The sequence below is a fragment of the Rhizoctonia solani genome, chromosome 10 (genome assembly GCF_016906535.1).
Source record: "Rhizoctonia solani chromosome 10, complete sequence".
Classification (NCBI taxonomy): Eukaryota; Fungi; Basidiomycota; class Agaricomycetes; order Cantharellales; family Ceratobasidiaceae; genus Rhizoctonia; species Rhizoctonia solani.
Genome location: NC_057379.1, coordinates 1990367 through 2005243, shown reverse-complemented (window position 1 = coordinate 2005243; position 14877 = coordinate 1990367). Strand labels below are relative to the sequence as shown.

At 45.5% G+C, this 14877-nt stretch overlaps 3 protein-coding genes across 3 annotated transcripts; 2 read left to right on the top strand and 1 right to left on the bottom strand.

Annotated features, from left to right (window-relative positions):
- Window positions 1–7078: 7078 nt before the first annotated feature.
- On the bottom strand, window positions 7079–8588 carry RhiXN_08770 (uncharacterized protein; the record flags this gene model as incomplete). The annotated part of the gene is made up of 5 exons (XM_043328586.1): window positions 7079–7119; window positions 7186–7257; window positions 7316–8103; window positions 8163–8415; window positions 8474–8588. 5 exons carry the CDS (start codon window positions 8586–8588, stop codon window positions 7079–7081), a joined length of 1269 nt encoding a protein of 422 aa, XP_043183971.1.
- A 154-nt stretch (window positions 8589–8742) lies between these two features.
- RhiXN_08769 (uncharacterized protein) lies at window positions 8743–9718 on the top strand (the record flags this gene model as incomplete). The annotated part of the gene is made up of 3 exons (XM_043328585.1): window positions 8743–8863; window positions 8917–9166; window positions 9223–9718. 3 exons carry the CDS (start codon window positions 8743–8745, stop codon window positions 9716–9718), a joined length of 867 nt encoding a protein of 288 aa, XP_043183970.1.
- Window positions 9719–10982: 1264 nt separating this feature from the next.
- On the top strand, window positions 10983–13259 carry RhiXN_08768 (uncharacterized protein; the record flags this gene model as incomplete). The annotated part of the gene is made up of 9 exons (XM_043328584.1): window positions 10983–11094; window positions 11189–11348; window positions 11401–11446; window positions 11480–11575; window positions 11601–11687; window positions 11744–12272; window positions 12340–12402; window positions 12453–12532; window positions 12579–13259. 9 exons carry the CDS (start codon window positions 10983–10985, stop codon window positions 13257–13259), a joined length of 1854 nt encoding a protein of 617 aa, XP_043183969.1.
- Between the last annotated feature and the right edge of the window lie 1618 nt (window positions 13260–14877).

The window sequence follows — 14877 nt, the reverse complement described above, 5'->3', positions numbered from 1 at the left end:
ATTGTTTCATGCTTGGTCAGCAGCAGCTAATCTTCTGTGTTGGATCACTGGACTGAGGGTGCATTCATGGGTGGGTCAAACAAGATAGGTCAAATGTTTTGTTGAGTACATGCAATGTTGTGATTGATAATAATTATAGAGCTACATGTAAGGTTTTTGAGACACCTGGCTATCACATACCAGGTTCTCAGAGTTGTAAGCTTAGCTGCAAAACATCAAGAGACATTTTGCATAAAACAATCAAAGGGGAGACAGCGCTAGTACATCCTTAAAAAATAGTAAGGGGTAGGGTAGAGTGGTGAGTGGTCATGTGACTCACCCTAACATTACTGTGTGTGGTATAGTTGTGTACCAAGTACACAACTCTGCATGAGTAGAGCAGTGGGTGGTCATGTGACTCACCCTAACACAGTTGTGTGTGATATAGTTGCATACCAAGTACGCAATTCTGCATGAGTAGAGCAGTGGATGATCACATGACTCACCCTAGCACAATTGTGTGCAGTATAGTTGCATACTTGGTACGCAACTCTGCATGAGTAGAGTGGTGGGTGGTCATGTGACTCACCCTAACATGATTGTGGGTCATATAGCTGCATACTTGGTACGCAACTGTGAGTACAAGGAGTAATCATTGATCATGTGACTCACCCTAACATTGACCATGGTGCTATAATTTTGCATGTTGTATGCAATTCTATGTGGGGTGGGTGGTCAGTTGTCACATGACTCACCCTAACTTAGGGGATGGTGGTATTGCTGTGTGTAAAGTACGCAACTTTTTGTAGGAGGGCTGATGCTTTCCCTATAATCCACCCTAACACCATATGTGGGTTGTGTCCACCTGGTTCCCACCCTGTGCCATATCACAGTTCACCCTGCAGTGTAGCTTGGTTCTACCACCAACCTACTACTTTGTAATAACCTATCCAAATTGTAGGAGCTGGCATATTGCATGGGGGGGAGGTTTGTGAGTTAATTGGAGGCAAAGTTGGGTGCTGAAATACAGGACCTGAAGGTCGGTATTTGAAATGGGTGAAGGGCGCATGTAATAGTTAATAGTTGGTACTGATGTTGGCAGTGCGTGGTGTTAGGGGTGTAGCAAACACGTTGCTCATTAAGTTTTTGCTGCATGTTGATGCATGCTAGTGAAACAAAGCAGCTATTACAATTGACATGAGGTAAAGTAATACAAAAGAGTTAGACACATACGGCAAAAAGAACGCAGAAGAGCACATGGATCACCAGCTAGTGCACAGGGTGCACCACCCCAAGAAGCAGACCATACAGCAAGCTCAGTAAGCATGAGGAGTGGTCACAGCAAAAGCGCACTGGGTACGCCGCCTGCAGGAGAGAAGAGCTGTGTGATGCATGACAAGAAGAAGCAATGGGCTGTGTCAGCAAGTAGCGTACACAGTATGCTGTGCACAGAAGAGTACACCTGGTGTGACAAGAAGCTTGGAGCGCTCCACCAAGTGGTGTACTGGTGCACCGTGACCACAAGAGCCGGTTGGTGTGACAGCATGGGTACCAGTACACTGCTTCTCAAAGCAAAGGCCCTTACATAGTCACACAGTGTTGTTGTTATAATCTCCTATTGATACCATTGGAATTGGACGATTTTTCTATTATTTCTACTATTTTTACGGACTCTATATCTTTTGTTTTCCGATCACGTGACCTCGGCGCTTATTATGCCAAGATGCTGCGCCGAGATGCCGTGCCAAGGGCGCCAAGGAGAAATCCACGCTTCTGCGCAGCCCGCAGCACGCTTCTCTTTTCACATGTAGTCTTCTTTTCACACATGCACAGACCACATGTACTTTACAGACTTGTCTATATTACAGCAGGGAAATTGCTTGGAAACCCCAAGTTGATTTTACCTGTCTCTTACACATTAGAGAAGGTATCCAGCCAGCTAAGTAGCGGCCCCCATTAGTCAGAAGCACTTACCCCTTTTACTTGACCTACCACACTCCAGGCCTCAGGCCCCATTGTTGCCAGTAGTTAGTAGAAGTCCACCATAAGTGGGTTAGTATAGCCTAGTTGGTTAGTTAGATCAGTGTTGCTTGTAGTAGTACGGCCTTAAGTGCCTGCCTCCACCAGCATGTACCCACCTTACAGTGGTGTACAACAGTTGTAGAACACTAGATACCAGGAAATTTACTCCCATTTCTCGATTTTAAACAAAGGCAAACAGACAACATTTTCAATCACATGACCTTGGCGCTTATATCATACGCTAAGCGCCAAGCCGCGTCCCCATCTGCGCTTACCGCAGCATACGTAGCCACCTCCACTGGATGACATCACTATGACAGTGAGTGACACGTACACATGAGTAAGACCAACTGCAGAGCGGGGTTCCTATTTGATACAGTTTTGCATATAATGTTTGTAATTAGCTCAGACTTGTATATATAAGGAGGCCAACCAACCATGGTAACACCCAGGTTGATTACCTCTTGTTGCATCCCCACTTGTATGAGGCCTTACAGCCAGATCACTAAGTAGCTCACCAAACCTTAAGTGTCAACTCCATCATACATACGTAGCTAGCCATTGCCCTTACAGCCCTGGTCATTTTGTTTAGTAGTTAAGACGTTGTAGGGTAGACCTTGCCGCCTTAAGCGGTACTATTGTATATCCACACAGCCGCAAGCGCCTGTGCCCTTGACTGTCATGACCTTCATTGGTATGACATAATTTTCTATTTTCTACCTTTTTTCCAAGACACTTTCCTTTTTGGTATTATTTATGACTCATCAAGACCACGTGACATTTGATATATGATGTGAAATTGTAAATGACTCATTATTTAGTACTATTGTTTTGATGTGGCTTCCCTCATGTATTTAAACCAGGTCAAGTTGCCACTAAAACAGCAAGACTTGACCTCTTTGTCAATTCTACCTCATCTCACCTATCCCCTTGCCCAGGCCCATAGTTGGCCATTAGTGCACATTACTTAAAAAACCCTAACCCAGGCCTTTGTTGCCCTCTACCCATAACCACATCCCCTGGGCCTTTGTTGCCCCTCTATTGTCTCATAGTCCATTGGTGATAGGGCCACGGACTTAAAACCCTCTTGTACCATAGGTCCAAGCTGAGTCATGACATCAACATCCTTACAGACGTCTAGGACACACAGCTCTGGTCCGGGAGGGGCATACTAGGTATGCTGTGGAAGTTGCAACATGTGAGCACAGTGGGGTGGGCATACCAAGTATGCTATGCACATACAAGCTGGTGGGAGTGATCTTAGTCAGGCAGTGAATCCTAACCAAAGGGAATGAACTGGGAAACTGGGAAACTGGGAAACTGGGAACTGGGAAAGTTGGTCACTCACCAGTCCATCCTAGGTCCATCCTAGGGCTCATTCTAGTATCCCAGGATCCTAGGATGGTTAGGAGACAAATCCTAGGTGGGCTTAAAACCTATCTACTATGGCAAGGGGGCCTTAGGCCTGGGAGGTGTGGTGAGTGAGCTAAGGGGATAAGCAACTGAACTACTGGGGCCAGCTACTTAGCTGGCTGATAGGATCCTCCTCAATGAGTATGAGACAAGGTAAAATCAACTTGGGGTCTCCAAGCAATTTTCCTGCTGTATTTATGACAAGGGAGACCATCTACAAGTGTCCATGTGCATGAGAAAAGAAGTGTACATATAAAATAAGAAGCATGCTGTGGGCTGCACAGAAGCATGGATTTCTCCTAAGCGCCCTTGGCATGGCATCTTGACGCAGCATGTTGGCATAATAAGCACCAAGGTCACATGATCAAAAAACATAAGATAAAGGGTTCGGAAAAAATAGTAGAAATATCAGAAAAATAATGCAATTCCAGTGGTATATGTTAAGGGAGTGTAACAAAATAACTTGTATATACTAGAAAGATCTAGTATCTTCCATGTAATCAAGTCAGTGTGAGCTAGCCAATAAGCTATATGTACAGTAATGCACAGTAAGTACATGTCATGCCTACAAGTGACTTGACTGGTTTGTTCACAGGTATATAAGGGGGCTTTTTCTGCCTCTTAAAGACCCATCCTATTCTATCTCACTCTCACTCTTGTTCATACTTTGTAATTAGTTAAACTATTAATATATATTTGCTTCTATATACAATATACTTCTTTCTACATTCTCTGGTCCTATATCTAATCAGAAACAGTATCAGCCACACCAACCTATGCTTCAGTGTGCCTCACATTAAATGACCCCTACACTTGAATCCTGCTTCATAATCTAGTCTGAAAATGAAATTCTACTAGGAAATCCATCAATTCCGGATCGTTTGACATATATATCACGTGACAGGGTCCATATTTACATTTGACAAGTTATGTAATCCGCTTAGATATTGAAATCCTGCTAAGTAACCACGTGATTCCGAGTTGATTCATATACATATCAAGGGTATTTGAAAATGTCATATGAAATCTGACATTGATGCCCTAATAGGGCATTGGATTTCCATTTTGGGAAGTCGACACTACCATAAATGGAAAGAGCGGACTCAATAACCCTAGTCTACAGCTTTTGCTAGTCTCTTAGTATAAGCATATAGCCCTCTAATTCACTTAGCCAGCAAATTTCATCACTCAATTGAGCAAAGTTGCCCTAATTGAGTGATGAAATTGCGAACAAGTTGTCCACGAATTTCATCATTCGATTAGAGGAACTTTGCCTAATCGAATGACGAAATTCACGGACAACTTGTTCGCAATTTCATCATTCGATTAGGGCAACTTTGTTCAATCGAGTGATGAAATTCCAGCTACTGGCCAATAGTCAATAGGAATTGCTGATAAAGCCTGATAATAGTAATTGTGTTAAAAGAGGGTTAAGTTACTATATGTACTGGGCCAATGTGTGAACTTTCTAGGGTAATCAAGGCCGCTCTTTCCATTTATGGTGGTGTCGACTTCCTAAAATGGCAGGAAGATGCCTAATTTGGGCATTTAAGGTGGTTTGAAAATAATATTTGCAATTGTCATGATATATATATGGATCAACTCAAAATCTGCAGGTTTATTAGTAGGATTTCAATTTCAGGGTCCACTTCTATATCAGGTAAGTGATGGGGAGGGGATGGCATTAGTGTCTAAACTAGAATATTGCAGGAGCTGTATCATATGATCTAGCTGGATTCAGGGTCTGGGAAGGGTCTATTTCAAGAGCTGTAGGTGGCTGTGCTCTGAATCTGCCAAGAAAATGCGCATATATGGACCCTTTTTGACCCAAAGTTCCCCACTACCCCTCTGGTTTTTCAACCAAATATAGGCACACATACTCCGATTGAAGTCAGGCCGCGCTCAGACACACACCGCGGACATGGGAAAATGTCCCCTTTATCCAGCATACTCTGAGGGATCGAGACGCAGGACTCCGTTTCCTCTTGTGCGTTGTCAACCTGCTTTCCGATCAACGTGTAACAACAGGCGTTTGTGCACCAGAAACAGTCGATCAAATTTCCGCCATCTTCGCACAAGTAACAATACTGTATGCCGTTTGTGAGAGATCTCAATCAAGTAATTTTGACTTTACCTCGTCGTTCTGTATTATCTTTTCCTCAGAGTCTATCAGGACAGCGGTCAGTAGTTTGATCAACTATATTCAGGCTTGGCTCACCCATTGACACCTGTGAGCTGTCAATTTGCTTGATTGATTCTGTGCACGTGTCATTGATCTCCTAATCCCATAAATAGCCGCTAGCCAGAGATAGGTCTACACACCTGAGGAGACAATTGGAGAAGACATGGCGCAACGGTTGAACTATGGTTGTAAAAAATGGAATCACGTAGCACGCGTGACAAACAATGCAGATCAAAGTCACGTGAACAGGGTCTACATAACCCCTAAACTAGGAAAGGCGAGGCATCATTTAACATCCGGCCGTCTACCATTGCTCATAGGGAATTATGGGCAATTATTTATGCGATTCATGTTTGAATCCCAAGGAAGCCCCAGACTTGAATCATAATGTCTGAAAACTTAATTCCTGGTTTTATGCGCCAGGCCCTAGTTTGTGACTACTTAATCATTTTTTTTATTACTTCGGGACCTGTATTGTAGCTCATGTTCTATACTCTGATCCACTGTAAATGAGGCACCAGACAAGCCATTTGGTCTCGCTCCTTTTTGAAAACACTGTTTTTCAAATGCACCTCCCACATCTTGTACTTTTCCAGTAACTCTATAGTTATTGATGAAGCGGTATATTGGGAACCTAATGGTCAATTACATCATCAACGCCCCCTTTGACAAACAAGGGTCGAGGGGAGTGGGTAACTGAAGACTGAAGTAAGACATAGAAGTATTTGGGGGGCGGAAAGTGTACTCCAAGTTATCAAGAGCTGAATTGCTCAATGTGAGGAGTGAGCTAAGGTATTGATCCGGCATGCAAAGTGAAGATGCTTTCAACTTCTTTATCTCTTTCCCAAACTTGGTGATTTAAAGCAAGCATGGACAGGGCATTGGAGTTTTTCAGCATTGTGAGGCTCAATTTTTAGTAAGTTGTGTGCTTAACCAACGTGAGTAGGTAATTCACTAAGAATCTTGTAAAAGCCAAGGCCAATCAAATGGGCTGCATAGAACAAACCGATCCAGACTCTTGGCTAATGTGGAGAATAACCAGCGCAGATAAAGATGTTAACAAGATGTAAGCAAGAGAGAGATACAAGTATCATATCCTCATACGGTAGCACACATTGATGGCCGTAATTTGTGAGTAGCAGCTCCCTATATATCTGACACAGCATCCTAGATTAACATTAGTTCAGTCTCTTTCTCCGTTTGGTTTCTGTTAACTCTTCAAAAGTCCTCGGTTGTTTTAAATTGGATAAAGAGCAATTCGATAAACACTCTCATTCCCGTGACTTAATTTTGAATTTCGCTAAGGATTGATGTGAAGCTGACCACCATAAGTTAGATGCTTAAGCGAATTTAAAAAGATGATCTATTTAATTGTATTGAGATAATATGCAACACTAATTTACCAATGAATATGTAACGAACTAAGAAAGGAAATTTGTTCAAGAATGTGATGCATTGACATGTCATTGCACCCAGTGTGTATCAGTTTTCCAAAACCTTATACGACGGCGCTGAGCTGACAGCTAGAGGCAATATCACTCAAATAAGACTCGGGAAGAATTATCTGTGGAATGAATGACTGCGCTTACAATTGCTGGGGAAGGTCATTTGAGAGTCAATATTCCCTATTTCCAAAAGTTCTTTGCTTGCAGATGGCAAGTCTGCAAGTTCAAACAAAAAGAATGAGCAAAGAGTAATACGTGATGATTAAAATGCTACCTGAGGCCGGTGAAGACACGGTTTTTTCATCCTCGTCTGAGCTAGATTCAACATAAATTGGCTCTGTGACTCTTCTCTTCTGAGATGTGGAAGCCTCTCTTTGACCGGAGTACACTCTTTGCTTCCGGTTGTTATCTTGATCTTGGCGTGCCTTACCCTTTCCCAGATGTACTTGGGAAGGCAATTTGGATGCCTTGCCCCGAGAGCCCCGGACAGATGTGGTAACCTTCTCCTCACCAGAATCAGGAGCGTCGGCCACCTTGACCTTCTTGTATTTCGTTTTCTTGCTTGACTTTGATGACAACCGTGCACCAGATCGACTTGAGGCCTGTTGTTTCTTCTTCCGGTTTACTCGTTTCTCGCCCTTTGTAACTGGCGGCTTGGTCTGGACAAGCACCACAGCTGGTTCCTCCTCACTTGACGATCCAGAGTCCACAGTGATATATTCCGGAGGCGGCAGGGATGAAGCGGCAACCGTGGTTTCCAAGTTTGCTTGCGACTGATCATCACCAGTTGGCAAATCCGACCACGCCTCGGAAGCGTCACTTTTCCAGTATGTATTGACGAGGTACTCCCATTGCTTGTCTCCCAATGCGTCCCACCATGCAGGCCTTGGGCTATGCCACGGCAGTGGTTTGAAAGCGGGACTAGCTGAAACACCATCAGCCGAGGTACTTGCCCAAGACTCCGTTACCGGTCGCCAATAGCCCCCATTGTACTGCGCGTCGGGCTCCAGCAAAGCGTAGCTATAGCCATGTTTTGTTTCTATCCAGAGTATGTCCTCCGTCCTTGCAAGAATCAGTCAATATATGAGTATAAGTGGAAGCTAGGGTAATTATCAACTTACCCATTTTGCCAGTTAATGTTCTTTTCCTTGGATATGTGGACAATGTTTGTAATTATGATGGTTTCTAAGTGCTTCTCTTCCCAGTCAGCTCCCCAATGTCCCGACCACGTGAAGTATTTGAAAGAGCCGCACAACGGCGTCACAAATCCAAATGCAATGATACCCCTCCACCAATATGCATCAGCACCTTGATGGGGGTATGCGTATTTGGTCCCTTTGAGAAACATGAAGCCGTCTAGAGCACGAGCAATCACTAGCAAACAACGTAAAGTAAATAAGTTACGTTTGGTTATTGAATTGTTTGCTCTTACCTTCCCCTTTGCGGAGCTCTTGGGGAGATTCAGGATCAAGGGTGATGAATTTGGGCTGAATTTTGTAACCCGCATATGGATTGACAAGAGCTGTGGACTGAGCGTTGGCCGACATAGTGTGTGAGACAAGTGTACCGTAGGTAGTGGTGCGGGAAGCAAGGAGCCAAAAAAAAACGCGAGGCCTTTTTGGACAACATGGTCACGTGATTTTGTATTAAGCCTCGTGTGACGCGTTCTTTGTTTGTTTGTAAAACTCACCACCACGCATCATGACATCTTTTGTTTGCGATCAGCAAAGTAACTGGAGAAAATCAAACTGCCGACAGTCTCCTGCATCGGAAGGCGAGCTGTTGGATCCGGAACAGGCTATTGGTCATCTGGCGTCAAAGAGTGAGTTTATTGTACATTCATTCAATTACCCTCATAATATATCTCACTCCTAGATCGTGCAAGAATTCTCAGCGCTTTTGACTTTACGATTGATGGTGCGCCGGCTTCCATTGAGCCACTGCTGCAGAAACAACGCTTTCAAGGCTTGAAAGTCACAGGAGCGGTCTCAAGCTTACTCGGGCAAGAAGGAATTTATGCTCAGGGGCTATGGTACAACAACAAAGGCCGATTTGACTGGGTTTGGGCACATATTGATAATGTGCTCAAATTGGAAGTACGCCATGACACAAGGTTCCAAGGCGGGTAAGTTAATGTTTATGAGTTGAAACAAATGTTTGGATTTCATTGATTATTAACAGAGCTCAATGCATCTGGATGACTACTCACGTGGGGGAGTATGCAATGGGGTTCCCTCATAAATCTTACACCAAGTTTTGGAACACCGCCTTGGCATATTTTGGAGCACCTTCAATAGGCCCACTATTGCAAGATGACTATCGCCCCGACTGGTGGCCAGCACAAAGCTCGGGACTTTGGCCAGGACTACTGCGTCCAGGAGAGGAGCAGTGTGTGTTGACATGGGAAGAAGAACTTCGACAGATGACTGAACGTCTCAGCGTTGAGGCAGGCGCCAAGACAATTGATTTGGGCTGCTCCAGCGCTCACGGGAGCTCCGGCCAACTGGGACAGCCAGCGCACAATCTTCGACAGCTGCGACCATGGAACTTGGCCTTTGATGGGGGAATCAAGGCCAAACGCAAGGAACCATACGATGAAGTCACAAGCACCGACCCAAACACGTCCTCAGGTAGCAAGGGACGTAAACGTAAGCTAACCGGTCGGGCAAGGGCTTGAACTGGTGGAGGATGGTTGATGCGTACCTGTCACCGTGGGCGCTCTTGAACTTATGTATTTACGCTGATATGCAGTATAGGGTAAAATATACGCAGTGCTCATTCCCAACTTGTTGCAAGTGAAATAAACTACTCCCATCAAAGCTATTAGTCACGCCACCAAAAACTGCAACCCTGTGAATCGAAGGTTGGGGTTACATGAAGCTACAAATAGCAACTTCATATTTCAATGAGAGATAAGAAGCAGACGCCTGTAATAGTACCTTGCGCTTGGTACGCCACTAAGAGTAGATTGTAGTCGGGTGGTCCCTAGCGTAGCTTAACCTCTGCTAAGTATTGCATTTAAGCTCTTTGCTTGCTATCTTCCACAAGACCCCATATGTGTATGACCAAACCAACCAACCAGCCAAACCAACCAACCAAACCAACCAAACCAAACCAAATGGGATAATTGCATTAGCAAGCTTAGGGTATGCTGGCTTCCGTTCTTGTTTCCTTGGCTTATAATCTGTGCCCTGTAAGCCTGAGCTGTCTGGACTTGAATACACATTGTCTCAGCACGCATGAAGTATATCAAAAGCAACTCTATTAGTCATCCATTGATTATATTGCTTCTAGTACCTTGTCTCCTATTTGCATTAAGTAGCCACCTTGATAGCCTGTACCTGGAACCAGTCTTAGCTTGCTAACAACAGATGCTAATCAAACTATCATTGACCCAGCGTCTATGTTGTCTCTATTAAAAGGCTTCAGTTGTGGCCCTAAGAGCGTGTCGAAGCGAAGGTCACTGGTGCCAGAACAGGCTGCTCCTAGCAATTGATGAACATTGGCAATGAAGACTAAATGGTCAAGCTGGAAAGCCTCACGGGCATTACCATATTGCATATATAACAGAGCGCCAACGCAAAATCACCAAATAGCTTTTGCCAAATAGCGCTCGTTCCAACTTGTAGCGGCCTGCACCACAGTCCGGTTAATAACCACGAATGTGGCAGGTGCGGCGAGATACTACCAGTTAACCGGGATAACCACCCGATTGGCACAAGTGGGGAATGCAGGATTCACCACCGGTTTACCAGGTTGACCCATGATCATTGATAAGGGAACTTCACGTGAGTTCGCATGTAGCTCTCTTAATATGAGTTAAAAAAAAGAAGAAAAAAAAGAAAAGGGACTTCACGTGACCGTATTGATCATGTGACTGGGATGTTGTGACACGTGTGTTTTCACATTTTCCTCTCTACCTTGTTCACACCTACTTTGACATGTCTACTGGAATTCCCACACTTATTCAGGAGGTGTATTGCGGGAGCTCACTGACGGCGGAAACAGTGACTCTGGACCCTGAAGCCCCGAGGTCAAAGAAAAGTCAAAATGGTACGTGACTTTCTTGCGTTAAATAACTCATTTATAATGTTCTGACTCTCAACACGTTCATGCATTTGGTCTGTTGATTCTTACCTCACTATAGAGGTGATTGTCCGTGCAATGGATGGATTTGTTTTCGTGAAGCATAACAAGTTGGTCTATCCTCGGTACCAAGACTCGACTCCTGAATGGTGGGAAGACGTACAGGCCTACGGGTACGTGACAGCGCTTGTGGGCCAGTTCAAGTTCTTTGTCTGGGCCGGGTTTATGGGCGAAGATTACTCGGACAACATCTGGTATTCATGTGTATAAAAGACATTGTGGGGATGGTGAAGGAATCAAGCCCTCACTGGCAATCTGGGTAAGTCATTGTGCTAATTTGTCAACTGGATAGAACTCATGGTCGGACAGCTTCGAGGAGATTCTGTGGCTGGAGTCAAAGGCCGGATACAGCTATGCCCTGATGGAGCCGGATGCAATCTATGATGAGGTCAGGTGGGCCAAGTGATTCAAAGCTGGACGAATCTGCCGCCACCTCTAAGCCAGGAGGACCCGACGCTCCGCGAGGTGGACCGAGCCGGCCCACAGCCCAGTGGTGGAAGGTCAGGGGCGGAAGAGTACTTGGGAGTGGTTTACCAAATCAATCCGGGACGCAAAGGCAGGTGCAAAACGGAAAATAAACCAAGATAAGCAAACATCCCGGAAGCGCAAGAAGGGAGGAAAGCAGGCCACGCCTTCCCCGTCTAAGAAAAGGGCAGTCAGCCAGGATGTCGAGTACAGCCCTGGAAAAGGTGATCAAACTGATGATGATGATGTAATCTTTGATCGCAGCAAGTTGCGACCGCGTAGATTGTCGGTTTGGTTTGCGGAGAGCCTACCAAGGTTTGATCCCCGGGATGACGAGGCAGAGGGAGCCAAGGTGGAGGCGCAGGGAAGGGAGAAAGGGAAGGAGGTAAGTAAGGATGAGGAGGACAGTGATGAGGAGGAAGAAGGACAAGAAGAGGGGGATGAGAAAGAGGACAAGGACGAGGAGGACAGAAGACACAGAGAACGAGGAAGACGAGGAAGACAAGACGAGGATAAAGGACGGGAGAGGGGGGAGAAGGAGGGCCAAGTTGTGGCCATGGGGGTTGACGAGCCGGACGCTGAGGTGGATGCTGAAGGGGAAGACAAGACGAAGACGGTAAGTTATTTGTTTCTATCTTAGCATATGCAACAATTTTAAATTATTCGGCACTGACATTTTAATAAAAGTTGCCATGTCAAGTCCGCCTGGCAAAGCTACTTCCTCCAAGAAAACTCCTGACCCGGAAGCAGGTAAGTCAATTTGGCAAAGCGTTGAGAACTATGAACTAACGGATTGAAAGCTTCTCCTTCACGTAAAGCATTGCCTGCCCCCGCGCATTTGCATACACCTACTCCGGGGCCTGAGCTTACTCCTCCTCCTGTGTCTCCATCCAATCCGGCGCCTTCGCTAGTCTCTGCGCCTCCAGAAACTTTGGGGTCTATCCCCACCCCTGCTCCCGCACTTCCCCTTGCTCCTGCCTTCTCTTGTTGCCGCGCCGGCTTGTACGTCTCCGCCTGCGCCTTCCCAGGATCCGGCTTCCCCTCTGGCTCCGGCTCCAACTCCGGCTCCAACTCCGACTCCCGCCCCAGCCCCAACCCCTCCTCCAGCCGCGGCTCCTGCTGCTGCCCCTGCCCCTGCTCCGGCTCCGGCTCCGGCTCCCTCCGCTCCGGCTCCTGCTGCTGCCCCTGCCCTGCTCCGCTCCGGCTCCGGCTCCCACTCCTGCTCCGGCTCCTGCTGCTGCCCCTGCCCTGCTCCGCTCCGGCTCCGGCTCCCTCCGCTCCTCTCCTGCTCTCCGCCCTGCTCCAGCTCCAGCTCCGCTCCGGCTCCTGGACCGGCGCCTGCGCCTGCCCCACCATCTCCCATTCTTCCTGCGTCTCCCGTCGGTCCCGCGCCCCCTGCTCTTGAGCCTCCCTCAATTGCTGTGTCTTCAGCTTCTGTGCCCGCCGGCACACCACCCCCAACCCCTTCCCCTGCGTCTACGAACGCCTCTGTGCCTACGACTGTTACTTCAGTTTCAGCACCTATCCCCCCTGCCTCCTCGCTTGATGCACAGTCAGCTCCAGATACATGTGAGTTTGATATGGACAATACGACGGGAAGGCAATGAGGAGCTTTTTTTTTGTATATTCTGTTTTTTTTTGTGAATTTCGAGGACTTGTTTTAATATAAAACGGTCCTATATGAATACATATATTTAACATCCTGTTGTGGAAAAAAGCAAACCACGTAGCTGAATTTTATCAATCAAGTGGTAGGCTACAGATATAATATCATAGATCGGGAGCACATACATCTCATTGTAGTAAGTAAATGAGTAGTTGCCCGTTTTGAAACAACCAGCCTATTATAAACCTTGGAGTCCATTCCACAATGTCCAAGTCAACTTGCTTTATTTTCGTGAATCCAGTCTTGAGAAAGCTCCTGGCAACAAATTTGGTTAACTTAAGTAATAAGTACAAGGACTGAAAAATGCTGAGTATGCGCTAAGGCTAAGAGCCACTTGGGATAGCGGGACCGTCAGAAACTAATTGCTGGTCATGAGTAATTTTCTCAGACATGTAACACACTCCCCTCCTCAGAATTTTTCATCAGGGAGCTTTTCCCGATACATATTGGTGGTATTGGGGTGTCAACTGTTGGTTGGTTAGCCATCTTTATCTTCCTGCCGGGGCCAACGATGGAAGATGCTGTGCTGTGACCAATAGGCGCTTTTGACCTGTTGAGTAAGTGAGCAGGACATGGTCAGGAGTGCGTTACGGGGGTCATGATTGGAGTCAAAAATGGATGAGAATTATCTGTATAAGTCAATAGAAACTATGAATGAATATTCTGACACATATTTGGAGGTCTACATCGTCCTGCGCCAGACTTTATGAGTTGCTGTATAAGACAATAGAGCCTTTGCATGTACCCGACTTGTTGTTTTGAGGCTTTGTTTTATTAAGAAGTGCTTTATGCAAGCTACAAGAGATAATAATGGCTTTATCCAGATGTCTAATTGTTTATTAAGGAGTAAAACGTTGCTTTCTATGTTGGAGATGAGCCACATAAATGTCCTACTGATAAACATACGGGCAATACTAGGGGCTCCTCCCATTATAACCCTGGTCCTTCCAATTTCGTGTTGCTGCAGACAACCTTCCGGAGTCATAAATGGTTGCATATGAATACATACATTTTCTGTTTATGGTACGTTCATAATTATCTCATATACTGACGCTATCACTTTCTGATTGTATCATGAAACCCCTCATGTTGCTGCTTAGAATCTGGGGTCTTGCAAATGAAATACTCAACAAATCTCTCACACGTAAATTGCAGAAGTCTACGGAGTTGATATAACCACTGGTAGTGAGCCCAATGCATGAAAGCTTGATACAATAAAGCATTGCCCATTACAATAGGGTTTTAGCCTGTCATTTTGCGTAAGTCATACACCATCCCCTGTGGTACTGGCTCACTTGATGAGTTACTAAACTTATACAAACCCACCCAAGCGTAAACTAAATATCGTAAAGCGTCTACAACTCAAAATCTTAATTCTGATTTGAAGATAAATAGTATTGTTTAAAACGGAGTAGGGTTTTTTGAACAAGCAATGACTGAGTTCATGAAGTCAAACATCATATCAATCAATGGCTGGTGTATCAAGTGTAATCATGACACTTTAGCTACAGGTCTGGGCTACGAGTCAGCTGGGCCTGTTATCATGAAGAACAAAAAGG